The sequence below is a fragment of the Oncorhynchus mykiss genome, chromosome 17 (assembly GCF_013265735.2).
Source record: "Oncorhynchus mykiss isolate Arlee chromosome 17, USDA_OmykA_1.1, whole genome shotgun sequence".
Lineage (NCBI taxonomy): Eukaryota > Metazoa > Chordata > Actinopteri > Salmoniformes > Salmonidae > Oncorhynchus > Oncorhynchus mykiss.
In genome coordinates this window covers 86,108,844-86,123,385 of record NC_048581.1, presented here as the reverse complement: position 1 = coordinate 86,123,385, position 14,542 = coordinate 86,108,844, and the positions used below count along the sequence as shown (strand labels likewise).

At 42.0% G+C, this 14,542-nt stretch overlaps 1 protein-coding gene across 3 annotated transcripts in view; it reads left to right on the top strand.

Moving 5' to 3' along the window:
- The window catches only part of LOC110493286 (rho GTPase-activating protein 15), a 65,031-nt gene extending 60,220 nt beyond the window's left edge, over positions 1–4,811 (top strand). For 2 of the 3 annotated variants that reach the window (XM_036950854.1, XM_036950856.1), the window contains 3 exons: positions 88–219; positions 2,584–2,689; positions 3,833–4,811. In XM_036950854.1, the coding sequence (XP_036806749.1) occupies positions 88–219; positions 2,584–2,689; positions 3,833–4,025 (431 nt within the window). In that variant the 3' untranslated portion in view covers positions 4,026–4,811. The remainder of the gene's footprint in view (positions 1–87; positions 220–2,583; positions 2,690–3,832) is intronic. The other variant, XM_036950855.1, reaches the window with a different exon arrangement.
- The last annotated feature ends 9,731 nt before the right edge of the window (positions 4,812–14,542 follow it).

Genomic DNA, 14,542 nt, shown 5'->3' with positions numbered 1-14,542 from the left:
GGAGTTTTAACAGTAAAATTCACTCCCTCCTTCCCTTCCTTCCTTTCCTTCCTTCCTCCCTCCCCCCCTCTCTCCCTCCACCAATAGAGAAGTTGAACCTGGAACAGAGTGAGTGGGAGGACATCCATGTCATCACAGGAGCCCTGAAGCTGTTTTTCAGAGAGCTTCCTGAACCACTGGTTCCTTACGGCTTCTTCACAGACATCTTAGAGACCGTCAGTGAGTATAGACCCTTTGTATTACCTGCCTACCTACCTAACAAACTAACAAGTTAACTACCGAACTAGCTAACTAACTAACTGCCTACCTACCTACCAAACAAACTAACAAGTTAACTACCAAACTAGCTAACTAACTGCCTGCCTACCTACCAATATTTCACCTACCTACCTACCTACCAAACAAACTAACAAATTAACCACCAAACTAGCTAACTAACTGCCTACCTACCTACCTACCTACCGACCAAACAAACTAACAAGTTAACTACTGAACTAGCTAACTAACTGCCTATCTACCAAACAAACTAACAAATGAACTACCGAACTAGCTAACTAACTGCCTGCCTACCTACCTACCTACCAAACAAACTAACAAGTTAACTACTGAACTAGCTAACTAACTGCCTATCTACCAAACAAACTAACAAATGAACTACCGAACTAGCTAACTAACTGCCTACCTACCTACCTACCAAACAAACTAACAAGTTAACTACTGAACTAGCTAACTAACTGCCTATCTACCAAACAAACTAACAAATGAACTACCGAACTAGCTAACTAACTGCCTGCCTACCTACCTACCTACCTACCAAACAAACTAACAAGTTAACTACTGAACTAGCTAACTAACTGCCTACCTACCTACCAAACAAACTAACAAGTTAACTACCAAACTAGCTAACTAACTGCCTGCCTACCTACCAATATTTCACCTACCTACCTACCTACCAAACAAACTAACAAATTAACCACCAAACTAGCTAACTGCCTACCTACCTACCTACCAAACAAACTAACAAGTGAACTACTGAACTAGCTAACTAACTGCCTACCTACCTACCTACCAAACAAACTAACAAGTTAACTACTGAACTAGCTAACTAACTGCCTACCTACCTACCTACCAAACAAACTAACAAGTTAACTACTGAACTAGCTAACTAACTGCCTATCTACCAAACAAACTAACAAATGAACTACCGAACTAGCTAACTAACTGCCTACCTACCAAACAAACTAACAAATGAACTACCGAACTAGCTAACTAACTGCCTATCTACCAAACAAACTAACAAATGAACTACCGAACTAGCTAACTAACTGCCTGCCTACCTACCTACCTACCTACCAAACAAATTAACTACCGAACTAGCTAACTAACTGCCTGCCTACCTACCTACCTACCTACCAAACAAATTAACTACCAAATTAGCTAACTGCCTACCTACCTACCTACCTAACAAATTAACTACCGAACTAGCTGCCTACCTACCTACCTACCTACCAAACAAACTAACAAATTAACTACCAAACTAGCTAACTAACTACCTACCTAACAAACTAACAAATTAACTACCGAACTAGCTAACTAACTGCCTACCTACCTACCTACCTACCAAACAAACTAACAAGTTAACTACCAAACTAGCTAACTAACTGCCTGCCTACCTACCAATATTTCACCTACCTACCTACCAAACAAACTAACAAATTAACCACCAAACTAGCTAACTAACTGCCTACCTACCTACCTACCAAACAAACTAACAAGTTAACTACTGAACTAGCTAACTAACTGCCTACCTACCTACCTACCAAACAAACTAACAAGTTAACTACTGAACTAGCTAACTAACTGCCTACCTACCTACCTACCAAACAAACTAACAAGTTAACTACTGAACTAGCTAACTAACTGCCTATCTACCAAACAAACTAACAAATGAACTACCGAACTAGCTAACTAACTGCCTACCTACCAAACAAACTAACAAATGAACTACCGAACTAGCTAACTAACTGCCTATCTACCAAACAAACTAACAAATGAACTACCGAACTAGCTAACTAACTGCCTACCTACCTACCTACCTACCTACCAAACAAACTAACAAATTAACTACCAAATTAGCTAACTGCCTACCTACCTACCTACCTACCTAACAAATTAACTACCGAACTAGCTGCCTACCTACCTACCTACCTACCTACCAAACAAACTAACAAATTAACTACCAAACTAGCTAACTAACTACCTACCTAACAAACTAACAAATTAACTACCGAACTAGCTAACTAACTGCCTACCTACCTACCTACCTACCTACCTACCTACCAAACAAACTAACAAATTAACTACCGAACTAGCTAACTAACTGCCTGCCTACCTACCAATATTTCACCTACCTACCTACCTACCAAACAAACTAACAAATTAACTACCGAACTAGCTAACTAACTGCCCACCTACCTACCTACCTACCTACCAAACAAACAATCTACCTATCTACCTGTCTAGAGTTAGAAGATTCTGATCTGGAGTGTAACGAGAGTATCCTACTGTGTGTGTGTGTTCCAGAGATGTCAGACTACTTGGATAAAGTGGACCGTCTAAAGTCTCTGGTACTGAGCATGCCTCCTCCCAACCAAGACACCATGAGGTTCATGTTCAGCCATCTCAAACGGTACGAGACACCACACCTCCAAGGGTTAAACCCTCTGTCTCAATACCCAGTGTACCCTCAAAAACCCTCTGTCTCAATACCCAGTGTACCCTCAAAAACCTGACCCATCTAACCCCAATCTAATTCCATTTCACCATCTTTCAATTGTTCTGAATGTCCTTCAGTTGTACATCAGTTGTTTAAGAATCAGCTTTTACTGTCTGAGAAAAATAATATGCAGTTTGTAATACGAATGACCACTAGAGGGAGGAGTACCCTCATTCCAAGCAGTTGTCATCCAGCATGTGAACGAAAATTGTGAAGAAGTATTGGTGAGCGAGTGCTGTGGGTACCTGGGGGTTAAATTTGAGAGAGGACAATGAGGTTGAAAGAGTGAAGGATTTAGGATTTTGAAGAAGTTAACGAAAATAATATCACTTTTCATGTACTGCTCTGCTACTTAAATGTTGCTGTCCCCAGGTCTAAAATAATATACTGTGTTGTGTTCGTGAGTCTGATGTTTGTGCCAGTGTGTGTCACCTAAGAGTGAGTGTGTGTGCTAGTGTGTGTTTCCTATGAGTCTGTCTGTCTGTCACTGTGTCTCTATCTCCCTCTCTCACTGCTTCTCATTTTCTCATCTCCCGCCTTAAATCAATCCATCTACTTCTCTCCTCTATAAATCTACCCATCTCCCTCCTCTTCTCTTCCTTACCTCCTCTCCCCTTCCCTCCTCCCTCCTCCTCCCCCTCATTTACCATTCTGCCCATCTCCTTTCTCTCTCATCTGTCCCCTTTCCTCCTCCTCCTCTCCTCCTCCCCTGTGATCTCTGTGGGAATGGCATTTTTAAAAGAATGCCTCATGCTGTGGCTTTAACCCATTCCTGTGTGTGTCCACACACACACACACACACACACACGGCCCACGCACACACCAATGTCCCGTAAATAAGCACCAGTGTAGCCACTGTCCTGCTGCTCTGTGAATCAACAAGAATAATTAAAATTACAAGCAGATTCTTAACAGTGACCACTGAGATGAAGCTGTGTGTCATTGGTGGTCACTGGAATGACACAGAACGAGTCAGGCTAATTCGCTTTAGAAAGACCCTGTAGCCATATTGTATAAGCAGTAATCTCTCTCTCTCTCTCTCCCTCCCTCCCCCAGGGTGATGGAACATTCTGACTCTAACCGGATGTCGACCCAGAACATCGGCATAGTGTTCGGTCCCACCCTGATGCGCCCGGAGAGGGACAATGTTAACATGGCCATCAACATGGTCTACCAGAACCAGGCCGTGGAGATCATTCTCAATGAGTTTGACCGTATCTTCAGACCCAGCAACTTTACATCCCTCTGACATCCATTCAGCCCAGGAAACCGAACCTAGAACCCACCCAGCCCCAAGGACCCAGTCAGCACAGAACACGGAACCTAGAACACACCCAGCCCCAAGGACCCAGTCAGCACAGAACACCGAACCTAGAACCCACCCAGCCCCAAGGACCCAGTCAGCACAGAACACCGAACCTACAACCCACCCAGCCCCAAGGACCCAGTCAGCACAGAACACCGAACCTAGAACTCACCCAGCCCCAAGGACCCAGTCAGCACAGAACACCAAACCTAGAACCCACCCAGCCCCAAGGACCCAGTCTAGAGCCCATCCAGCCCCATCCCAACCAGCCTGAACCCAACTCAGTGACCTGAACCATCTTTGGACCCAACCCCTCTGGTACTGTATCCTCCAACACCCAAACCCAGCCTGAGCCAAACACAGAGACCAGAACCGGCAGAACCAGACATGCTGTGAAAGGGACACCAGCTTCACCTCGTATTCTTCTTACTTACTCCCTGTAGTATCAACTAGTGGTAAAAACATAGGTGGGTAAACTGCATTACACCCCCTGGTATCAACACCAGCTTAACTCACCTCATCCCACGGCACGGAGAAAGACCCGGGAACGGGAGGAAAAGCCCATATGGATAATGTACAGTATGTTTCCTTATCTCCTGTTGTAGTGTAGTAGCAACTACAGCCCAGCTCGCCTCCGCCAAACACAACGGCAACTACAAGCTGTTTCATCATTGTGCCACTGTCTATTAACTGTCTACAATAAAGTTATTGCGAAGTTTTCAAACGTGATCCTTGTCAGACTTTGTGTCGTGACTGGAGAATGAATCCAGACTTTTTAAAACGACCTTAGTTCGGTTATTATGACAGAGCAATGGAATGCCTATATTATGTACCTCAAGTCTAATTGTATTCCGTACACATAATTGTTCCGTACACATATTATGCAGATGTTATCTCAGATGTAGCGAAAGGCTTCTGTTTCTAGCTCCAACCGTGCAGTATACCTAACAACACACACAAATCCCCCCAAAAAATGTAAATGAAGAAATATCAGAACGAGCAATGTCCGAGTCCGGAATATAAATATACTGTACATTGAGTGTACAAAACATTAAGAACACCTCCCTAATATTGAGTTGCACCCCCCCCCCCCCCCTTTTCAGAACGGCATGGACTCTACAAGGTGTTGAAAGCGTTCCACAGGGATGCTGGCCCATGTTGACTCCAATGCTTCCCACAGTTGTGTCAAGTTGGCTGGATGTCCTTTGGGTGGTGGACCATTCTTGATACATACGGGAAACTGTTGAGTGTGAAAAACCCAGCAGCGTTGCAGTTCTTGACACAAACCGGTGCGCCTGGCACCTACTACCATACCCTGTTCAAAGGTACTTACGTTTTTTACCATGTCCATTCACCCTCTGAATGACACACATACCCAATCCATGTCTCAATTGTCTCAAGGCTTAAAAATCCTTCTTTAACCCGTCTCCTCCCCTTCATCTACACTGATTGAAGTGGATTTAACAAGTGACCAATAAGGGATCATAGCTTTCATCTTGATTCACCTGGTCAGTCAGTGTATGTCATGGAAAGAGCAGGTGTTCTTAATGTTTTGTAAAGTGTATCTATACAGTATATGTATATAATAGTGTGTATGGACAGTAGATGAATATAAAAGGTGTGTACAGCAGTAGTTTTATAAGATGGTGTGTGTATAGACAGTATGGACAGTATAAAATACAATACAATTTTACTGGTCACAGACACGTGTTTATCAAATCAAAGTTTATTTGTCACGTGCGCCGAATACAACAGGTGTAGTAGACCTTACAGTGAAATGCTGAATACAACAGGTGTAGGTAGACCTCACAGTGAAATGCTGAATACAACAGGTGTAGTAGACCTTACAGTGAAATGCTGAATACAACAGGTGTAGGTAGACCTCACAGTGAAATGCTGAATACAACAGGTGTAGTAGACCTTACAGTGAAATGCTGAATACAACAGGTGTAGTAGACCTTACAGTGAAATGCAGAATACAACAGGTGTAGTAGACCTTACAGTGAAATGCTGAATACAACAGGTGTAGGTAGACCTTACAATGAAATGCTGAATACAACAGGTGTGGGTAGACCTTACAGTGAAATGCTGAATACAACAGGTGTAGTAGACCTTACAGTGAAATGCTGAATACAACAGGTGTAGTAGACCTTACAGTGAAATGCTGAATACAACAGGTGTAGTAGACCTTACAGTGAAATGCTGAATACAACAGGTGTAGTAGATCTTACAGTGAAATGCTTACTTACAGGCTCTAACCAATAGTGCAAAGAAGGTATTAGGTGAACAATAGATAATTAAAGAAATAAAACAACAGTAAAAAGACAGGCTATATACAGTAGTGAGGCTATAACAGTAGCTAGGCTACATACAGACACCTGTTAGTCAGGCTGATTGAGGTAGTATGTACATGTAGATATGGTTCAAGTGACTATGCATATATGATGAACAGAGAGAGTTTAGCAGATGTTAATGCGAGTGTAGCGAAATGCTTGTGCTTCTAGTTCCGACAGTGCAGTAATATCTAACATGTAATATCTAACAATTTCACAACAAATACCTAATACACACAAATCTAAGTAAAGGAATGTAATTAAGAATATATAAATATATGGAGGAGTAATGTCTTGGTGGCATAGACTAAGATACAGTAGATAGTATAGAAAAAATGTATAGTATATACATTTGAGATGAGTAATGTAAGATATGTAAACATTATTAAAGGGGCATTATTTAAAGTGTCTAGTGATCCATTTATTAAAGTGGCCAATGATTTCAAGTCTGTATGTAGGCAGCAGCCTCTCTGTGTTAGTGTTTAACAGTCTGATGGCCTTGAGATAGAAGCTGTTTTTCAGTCTCTCGGTCTCTGCTTTGATGCACCTGTACTGACCTCTCCATCTGGATGATAGCGGGGTGAACAGGCAGTGGCTCGAGTGGTTGTTATCCTTGATTATCTTTTTGGCCTTCCTGTGACATCGGGTGGTGTAGGTGTCCTGGAGGGCAGGTAGTTTGCCCCCGGTGATGCGTTGTGCAGACCTCACTACCCTCTAGAGAGTCCTGCGGTTGAGTGCGGTGCAGTTGCCGTACCAGGCGGTGATACAACCCAACAGGATGCATCTGTAAAAGTTTGTGAGGGTTTTAGGTGACAAGCCAAATTTCTTCAGCCTCCTGAGGTTGAAGAGAGCCTGTTGCACCTTCTTCACCACACTGTCTGTGTGGGTGGACCATTTCAGTTTGTCAGTGATGTGTACGCCGATGAACTTAAAACTTTCCACCCTCTCCACTACTGTCCCGTCGATGTGGATAGGGGGATGTTCCCTCTACTGTTTCCTGAAGTCCACGATCATCTCCTTTGTTTTGTTGACATTGAGTGAGAGGTTATTTTCCTGACACCTCACTCCCAGAACCCTCACCTCCTCCATGTAGGCTGTCTCATCGTTATTGGAAATCAAGCCTACCACTGTTGTTTCAAAATATGAATAGAAAAGGTGTGTACAGCAGTAGTTATATAGGAAGAGTCTTGACTAGAATACAGCATACACATATAAAGTGGGTAAAACAGTATGTAAACATCATTAAAGTGACCAGTGTTCCATGTCTATGTATATAGGGCAGCAGCCTCTAAGGTGCAGGGTTGAGTAACCGGGTGGTAGCCGGCTAGTGACAGTGACTAAGGTTCAGGGTAGAGTACCCGGTGGTAGTCTACTTGTGACAGTGACTAAGGTTCAGGGTAGAGTACCCGGTGGTAGTCGACTAGTGACAGTGACTAAGGTTCAGGGTAGAGTACCCGGTGGTAGTCGACTAGTGACAGTGACTAAGGTTCAGGGTAGAGTACCCGGTGGTAGCCGGACAGTGACTAAGGTTCAGGGTAGAGTACCCGGTGGTAGTCGACTAGTGACAGTGACTAAGGTTCAGGGTAGAGTACCCGGTGGTAGCCAGCTTGTGACAGTGACTAAGGTTCAGGGTAGAGTACCCGGTGGTAGTCGACTAGTGACAGTGACTAAGGTTCAGGGTAGAGTACCCGGCGGTAGTCGACTAGTGACAGTGACTAAGGTTCAGGGTAGAGTACCCGGTGGTAGTCGACTAGTGACAGTGACTAAGGTTCAGGGTAGAGTACCCGGCGGTAGTCGACTAGTGACAGTGACTAAGGTTCAGGGTAGAGTACCCGGTGGTAGCCAGCTTGTGACAGTGACTAAGGTTCAGGGTAGAGTAACCGGGTGGTAGCCAGCTTGTGACAGTGACTAAGGTTCAGGGTAGAGTAACCGGTGGTAGTCGACTAGTGACAGTGACTAAGGTTCAGGGTAGAGTACCCGGTGGTAGTCAGCTTGTGACAGTGACTAAGGTTCAGGGTAGAGTACCCGGTGGTAGCCAGCTTGTGACAGTGACTAAGGTTCAGGGTAGAGTACCCGGTGGTAGCCGGCTAGTGACAGTGACTAAGGTTCAGGGTAGAGTACCCGGTGGTAGTCGACTAGTGACAGTGACTAAGGTTCAGGGTAGAGTACCCGGTGGTAGCCGGCTAGTGACATAACAACTTGATTGTGAAACGTCCTATCATGAGGAAATGACTTCAGAGTGCTAGGTGATACTTGTTCTGCGGTGCTGGGGAATAGTGAACTATAGTTCAACTAGTAAATACACTGTAGCTTGGTGGCAGTTGAACTAAATTCAAATCTTGGTAGTGTCTTCCGTAGCTAAGTACTTTTTTTGCCATGTAGTGGTGTAGCTTACTACTGGAACTGAGCAGTACTTATTTTGCCATGTAGTGGTGTAGCTTACTACTGGAACTGAGCAGTACTTATTTTGCCATGTAGTGGTGTAGCTTACTACTGGAACTAAGCAGTACTTTTTTTGCCATGTAGTGGTGTAGCTTACTACTGGAACTAAGCAGTACTTATTTTGCCATGTAGTGGTGTAGCTTACTACTGGAACTAAGCAGTACTTATTTTGCCATGTAGTGGTGTAGCTTACTACTGGAACTGAGCAGTACTTTTTTTGCCATGTAGTGGTGTAGCTTACTACTGGAACTAAGCAGTACTTTTTTTGCCATGTAGTGGTGTAGCTTACTACTGGAACTAAGCAGTACTTTTTTTGCCATGTAGTGGTGTAGCTTACTACTGGAACTGAGCAGTACTTTTTTTGCCATGTAGTGGTGTAGCTTACTACTGGAACTAAGCAGTACTTATTTTGCCATGTAGTGGTGTAGCTTACTACTGGAACTAAGCAGTACTTATTTTGCCATGTAGTGGTGTAGCTTACTACTGGAACTAAGCAGTACTTATTTTGCCATGTAGTGGTGTAGCTTACTACTGGAACTAAGCAGTACTTATTTTGCCATGTAGTGGTGTAGCTTACTACTGGAACTAAGCAGTACTTATTTTGCCATGTAGTGGTGTAGCTTACTACTGGAACTAAGCAGTACTTATTTTGCCATGTAGTGGTGTAGCTTACTACTGGAACTAAGCAGTACTTATTTTGCCATGTAGTGGTGTAGCTTACTACTGGAACTAAGCAGTACTTATTTTGCAAGAAGAGAATAATATAGCATCAGACCTGCCTAATTATCACTTGAAATAGTTGTTGTTTATTAATAGGCTACATTCTACATCCTGTTAACACCTGATCCCAGGGTTATTGGGGTGGCAGATGGCCTAGTGGTTAGAGCGTTGGACTAGTAACCGGAAGGTTCTGAGCTGACAAGGTAAAAAATCTGTCGTTCTGCCACCTGAAAAAGGCAGTTAACCCACTGTTCCTAGGCTGTCGTTCTGACCCTGAACAAGGCAGTTAACACACTGTTCCTAGGCTGTCGTTCTGCCCCTGAACAAGGCAGTTAACCCACTGTTCCTAGGCTGTCGTTCTGCCCCTGAACAAGGCAGTTAACCCACTGTTCCTAGGCTGTCGTTCTGCCCCTGAACAAGGCGGTTAACCCACTGTTCCTACACCGTCATTGAAAATAAGAATTTGTTCTTAACTGACTTGCCAAGTTAAATAAAATATATTCCTGCAATTTGCAGTCTATGACATTTCAGATTTAAATATGATAATCTATCACAAAGTAGTTTGGATTTAGTGAATTACTTTTTCAAAGTAGCTTTAGTTAAGTGAACTATATTTTTAGTGTAGCTTAACTTTTTGTAGCGTGATGTAATTGGTAGTTTGGTAAACTATGATTTCAGAGTAGCTCCCCCAACACCGTTCTTTTGCGTATTAATTTCAGGCTTTGGGTTAGAGTGTTGTTCGTTGTCTAACAGCAGACTTGGGTTCGAATACTATTGGAAATCTTCAAAGGCTTTAAGCGCTTGCTCTAGCCTGCCTGGAGTGCCAGCCTGCCAGGTGGGTAGGGTTTACGCTATTGGGACTTGTCTATTGGTCCATTTAAACCAGGCGTGATCAATCAAGCGCAGATAAAGTATTTGAAAGATTTGAAATAGTATGTGAACCCAGGTCTGTTAATAGTGGATTGAGTTAAGCGTGAGAAATTCTAGAAGTGTGGAGGTATGTATGTACGCCTCTTCAGAGACAGCTAGGGCAGACCGCTACCCTGTGATTGGTGGAAACCAAAAACAAAAGAGGAACTAGAAATGCAGATATTTAAAGGGATACTTCGGGATTTTGGCAACGACGCCCTTTATCTACTTCCTCAGAGTCAGTTGAACTTGTGGATACCATTTTTATGTCTCTGCGTGTCGTTTCGGCATCCTTCTTACTGGATGCAGAGACATAAACATGGGTCCATAAGTTCTTCTGACTCTGGGGAAGTAGATGAAGGCCCCCAAAAATCCTGAAGTATCCTATTAAAATGTGGATTTCCCAAAAATTAACTCCCTCTGAAGGTTGTTAATACTGTAGGTTTGGTAATACTGTGGGTTTGGTAATACTGTGGGTTTGGAAATACTGTGGGTTTGGTAATACTGTGGGATTGGTAATACTGTGGGTTTGGTAATACTGTGGGTTTGGTAATACTGTGGGTTTGGTAATACTGTGGGTTTGGTAATACTGTGGGTTTGGTAATACTGTGGGTTTGGTAATACTGTGGGTTTGGTAATACTGTGGGTTTGGTAATACTGTGGGTTTGGTAATACTGAGGGTTTGGTAATACTGTGGGTTTGGTAATTCTGTGGGTTTGGTAATACTGTGGGTTTGGTAATACTGTGGGTTTGGTAATACTGTGGGTTTGGTAATACTGAGGGTTTGGTAATACTGTGGGTTTGGTAATACTGTGGGTTTGGTAATACTGTGGGTTTGGTAATACTGTGGGTTTGGTAATACTGTGGGTTTGGTAATACTGTGGGTTTGGTAATACTGTGGGTTTGGTAATACTGAGGGTTTGGTAATACTGTGGGTTTGGTAATTCTGTGGGTTTGGTAATACTGTGGGTTTGGTAATACTGTGGGTTTGGTAATACTGTGGGTTTGGTAATACTGAGGGTTTGGTAATACTGTGGGTTTGGTAATACTGTGGGTTTGGTAATACTGTGGGTTTGGTAATACTGTGGGTTTGGTAATACTGTGGGTTTGGTAATACTGTGGGTTTGGTAATACTGTGGATTTGGTAATTCTGTGGGTTTGGTAATACTGTGGGTTTGGTAATACTGTGGGTTTGGTAATACTGTGGGTTTGGTAATACGGTGGGTTTGGTAATACTGTGGGTTTGGTAATACTGTGGGTTTGGTAATACTGTGGGTTTGGTAATACTGTGGGTTTGGTAATACTGTGGGTTTGGTAATACTGTGGGTTTGGCAAGAGAAGAGAAGACAAAACAAAGCAAGACAGAAAAGAAGAGAAGAAGAGAAGTAAAGTGTGTGTTGGATTTGGATGTTTTATTTACTATATTTATTGATTATCTTGCATGTCTCATGGATGGGAGGAAGGGAAAGAGGGAAAAGTGTTTCTGTCACCAGCAGAGTTGAGTGAAGTAGAGTCATTATATATATTTTTTTATAATGGGAACAAAACTTTGTGTGTATTCCAATCCTTGTCAGTGCGTTGCCAGAGTTGCCCCATTCCATTTGAGTGCTGGCTCTAATTCTGGTTATTGGATTGAGGACCACACAGCCGTTTTGAAATAGGATAACAGGTTATGTGTATATATATAACCTGAAATGACTGCAGATACCTAGCTGACTCCCCAAAAACAGCCCAAAGTTAGTTACAATTATGCATATTGTTTTAAAACCTTGAATTCCTATTTTATTTACTTCTACAATGCTCCTATAACTAGAGTTTATATTCACTGTTCACGTGTAGAGACAAAACTATTTGGGATAAAACTGATGACATGTTATATCTCATAAAACACACTGGCAGACACTTAAAAAAAAAAAAAAAATTTTAAATATGCAGAAAGCGTTTATATTTTGTATATCACTGTAATTATCAACCGTTTGTGTTTTTTCCTCACTCCAAATCGTGCAATTTACTGAGATTTAAGTGTTAATAAAAACCAATGCAATAAAACTATTGGCAACATTATTTCCTGTGATGTTTTTTCTTTTTTTCTCAGGCTTGTGGTGATGATCAGTAATATTAAAACCAGCTATGAGAGAGAGGGGGGGGGGGGGGGGGGGGGGGGGGCAACACAGTTAGACCCAACAAAATCATGAGAAAACCAAAAGATAATTACTTGACAGATTGGATAGAATTTACAAAAAAAACAGAGCAAACTAGAATGTTATTTGGCCCTAAACAGAGAGTGACAGAATACCTGACCACTGTGACTGACCCAAACTTAAGGAAAGCTTTTACTATGTACAGACTCAGTGAGCATAGCCTTGCTATTGAGAAAGGCCGCCGTAGGCAGACATGGCTCTCAAGAGAAGACAGGCTATGTGCTCACTGCCCACAAAATGAGGTGGAAACTGAGCTGCACTTCCTAACCTCCTGCCCAATGTATGACCATATTAGAGACACATATTTCCCTCAGATTACACAGATCCACAAAGAATTCGAAAACAAATCAAATTTTGATAAACTCCCATATCTATTTGGTGAAATACCGGTGTGCCATCACAGCAGGGCAACCAGTAAACCATTGTAAATACAACCTATATTTTTATGTTTCTTTATTTTCCCTTTTGTACTTTAACTATTTGAACATCAGTACAACACATAATATGACATTTGAAATGTCTCTATTCTTTTGGAACTTTTGTAAGTGTACTGTTTACTGTTCATTTTTTAAAATCTTCTATTTCACTTGCTTTGGCAATGTAAACATATGTTTCCCATGCCAATAAAGCCACTTAAATTGAAATTTAATTGAGAGAGAGACACAGAGAGAGAGAGACACAGAGAGAGAGACACAGTAAGAGAGAGAGACACAGAGAGAGAGAAAGAGAGACAGAGACAGAGAGACACAGTAAGAGAGAGAGACACAGAGAGAGAGAGAAAAGAGAGAGAGAAAGAAAGACAGAGAGAGAGAAAGAGAGAGAGAGAAAGCGAGACAGAGAGACAGTAAGAGAGAGAGACACAGAGAGAGAGAGAGAAAAGAGAGACAGAGAGAGAAAGAGAGAGAGAGACAAAGAGAGAGACACAGAGAGAAAGAGAGACAGAGACAGAGAGACACAGTAAGAGAGAGAGACACAGAGAGAGAGAGAGAGAGAGAGAGAAAGAGAGAGAGAGAGAAAGAGAGACAGAGAGAAGCTCAAACACTCACTATTCTAATCAAAAGTCTGTCATGAAATATTGATAGATTTCAAGACATTGTGTCCCAACTCTTCCAGATACTTTGGAATGTTGAACTTTCATGTATTTTACATTACATTTCATTATATAAAATGACGGTATTTTTTAAAATCTATTTACTGTTTAGTGTTTTAACTGTTAAATGAAGAAGCTCCCAACTGTTGTCTGTGATATTCCAGACAGTGGAGTGACTAGTTGTGACTCGGCTATATAAGCTGATAGGTTTTGCATGGCACAGCCACATGTTTCAGGGTAGAAACTAGCTATCTCTGAATCATTATGCAAATGATCTACAAGAAGTCACCCTACAGCAGAGAATTGAGGAGCCTGGCAGTGGTGAGGAGAGCTATTTACAGTAAGAGGAAACTGGTGACCCTGACCAGAACACAGGAGACCTGTCATTAACATAGAACAGTGTGATTGGTGTCTCTGAAGCTGATAATGCGCATGGTACCATGTCGTGGACAGTAAACTCGCATAAACTCAAGTTTTAATTTTTGTGAATAGGTGTCAGGGACATATGTAATTGTTATATATACGTGTTTGAAAGAATACATGAAAAGGACAAAGCAATACGCACATTTTTATTACAAATATATCCACAGGTTTAAAAAAAAATGTAAAAAACGAAATGTAATTCAATACAAAATGCATAACTGAGTTGCTAAACAATATACAGCTTGATACAAGTTGTGCCGATATCAACTCAAGAGTTCAAAAATTATATTTGCTTACTTTGTCCAAGAAAATACAATATCTTTGTCCCCCTAAAAAGTATTA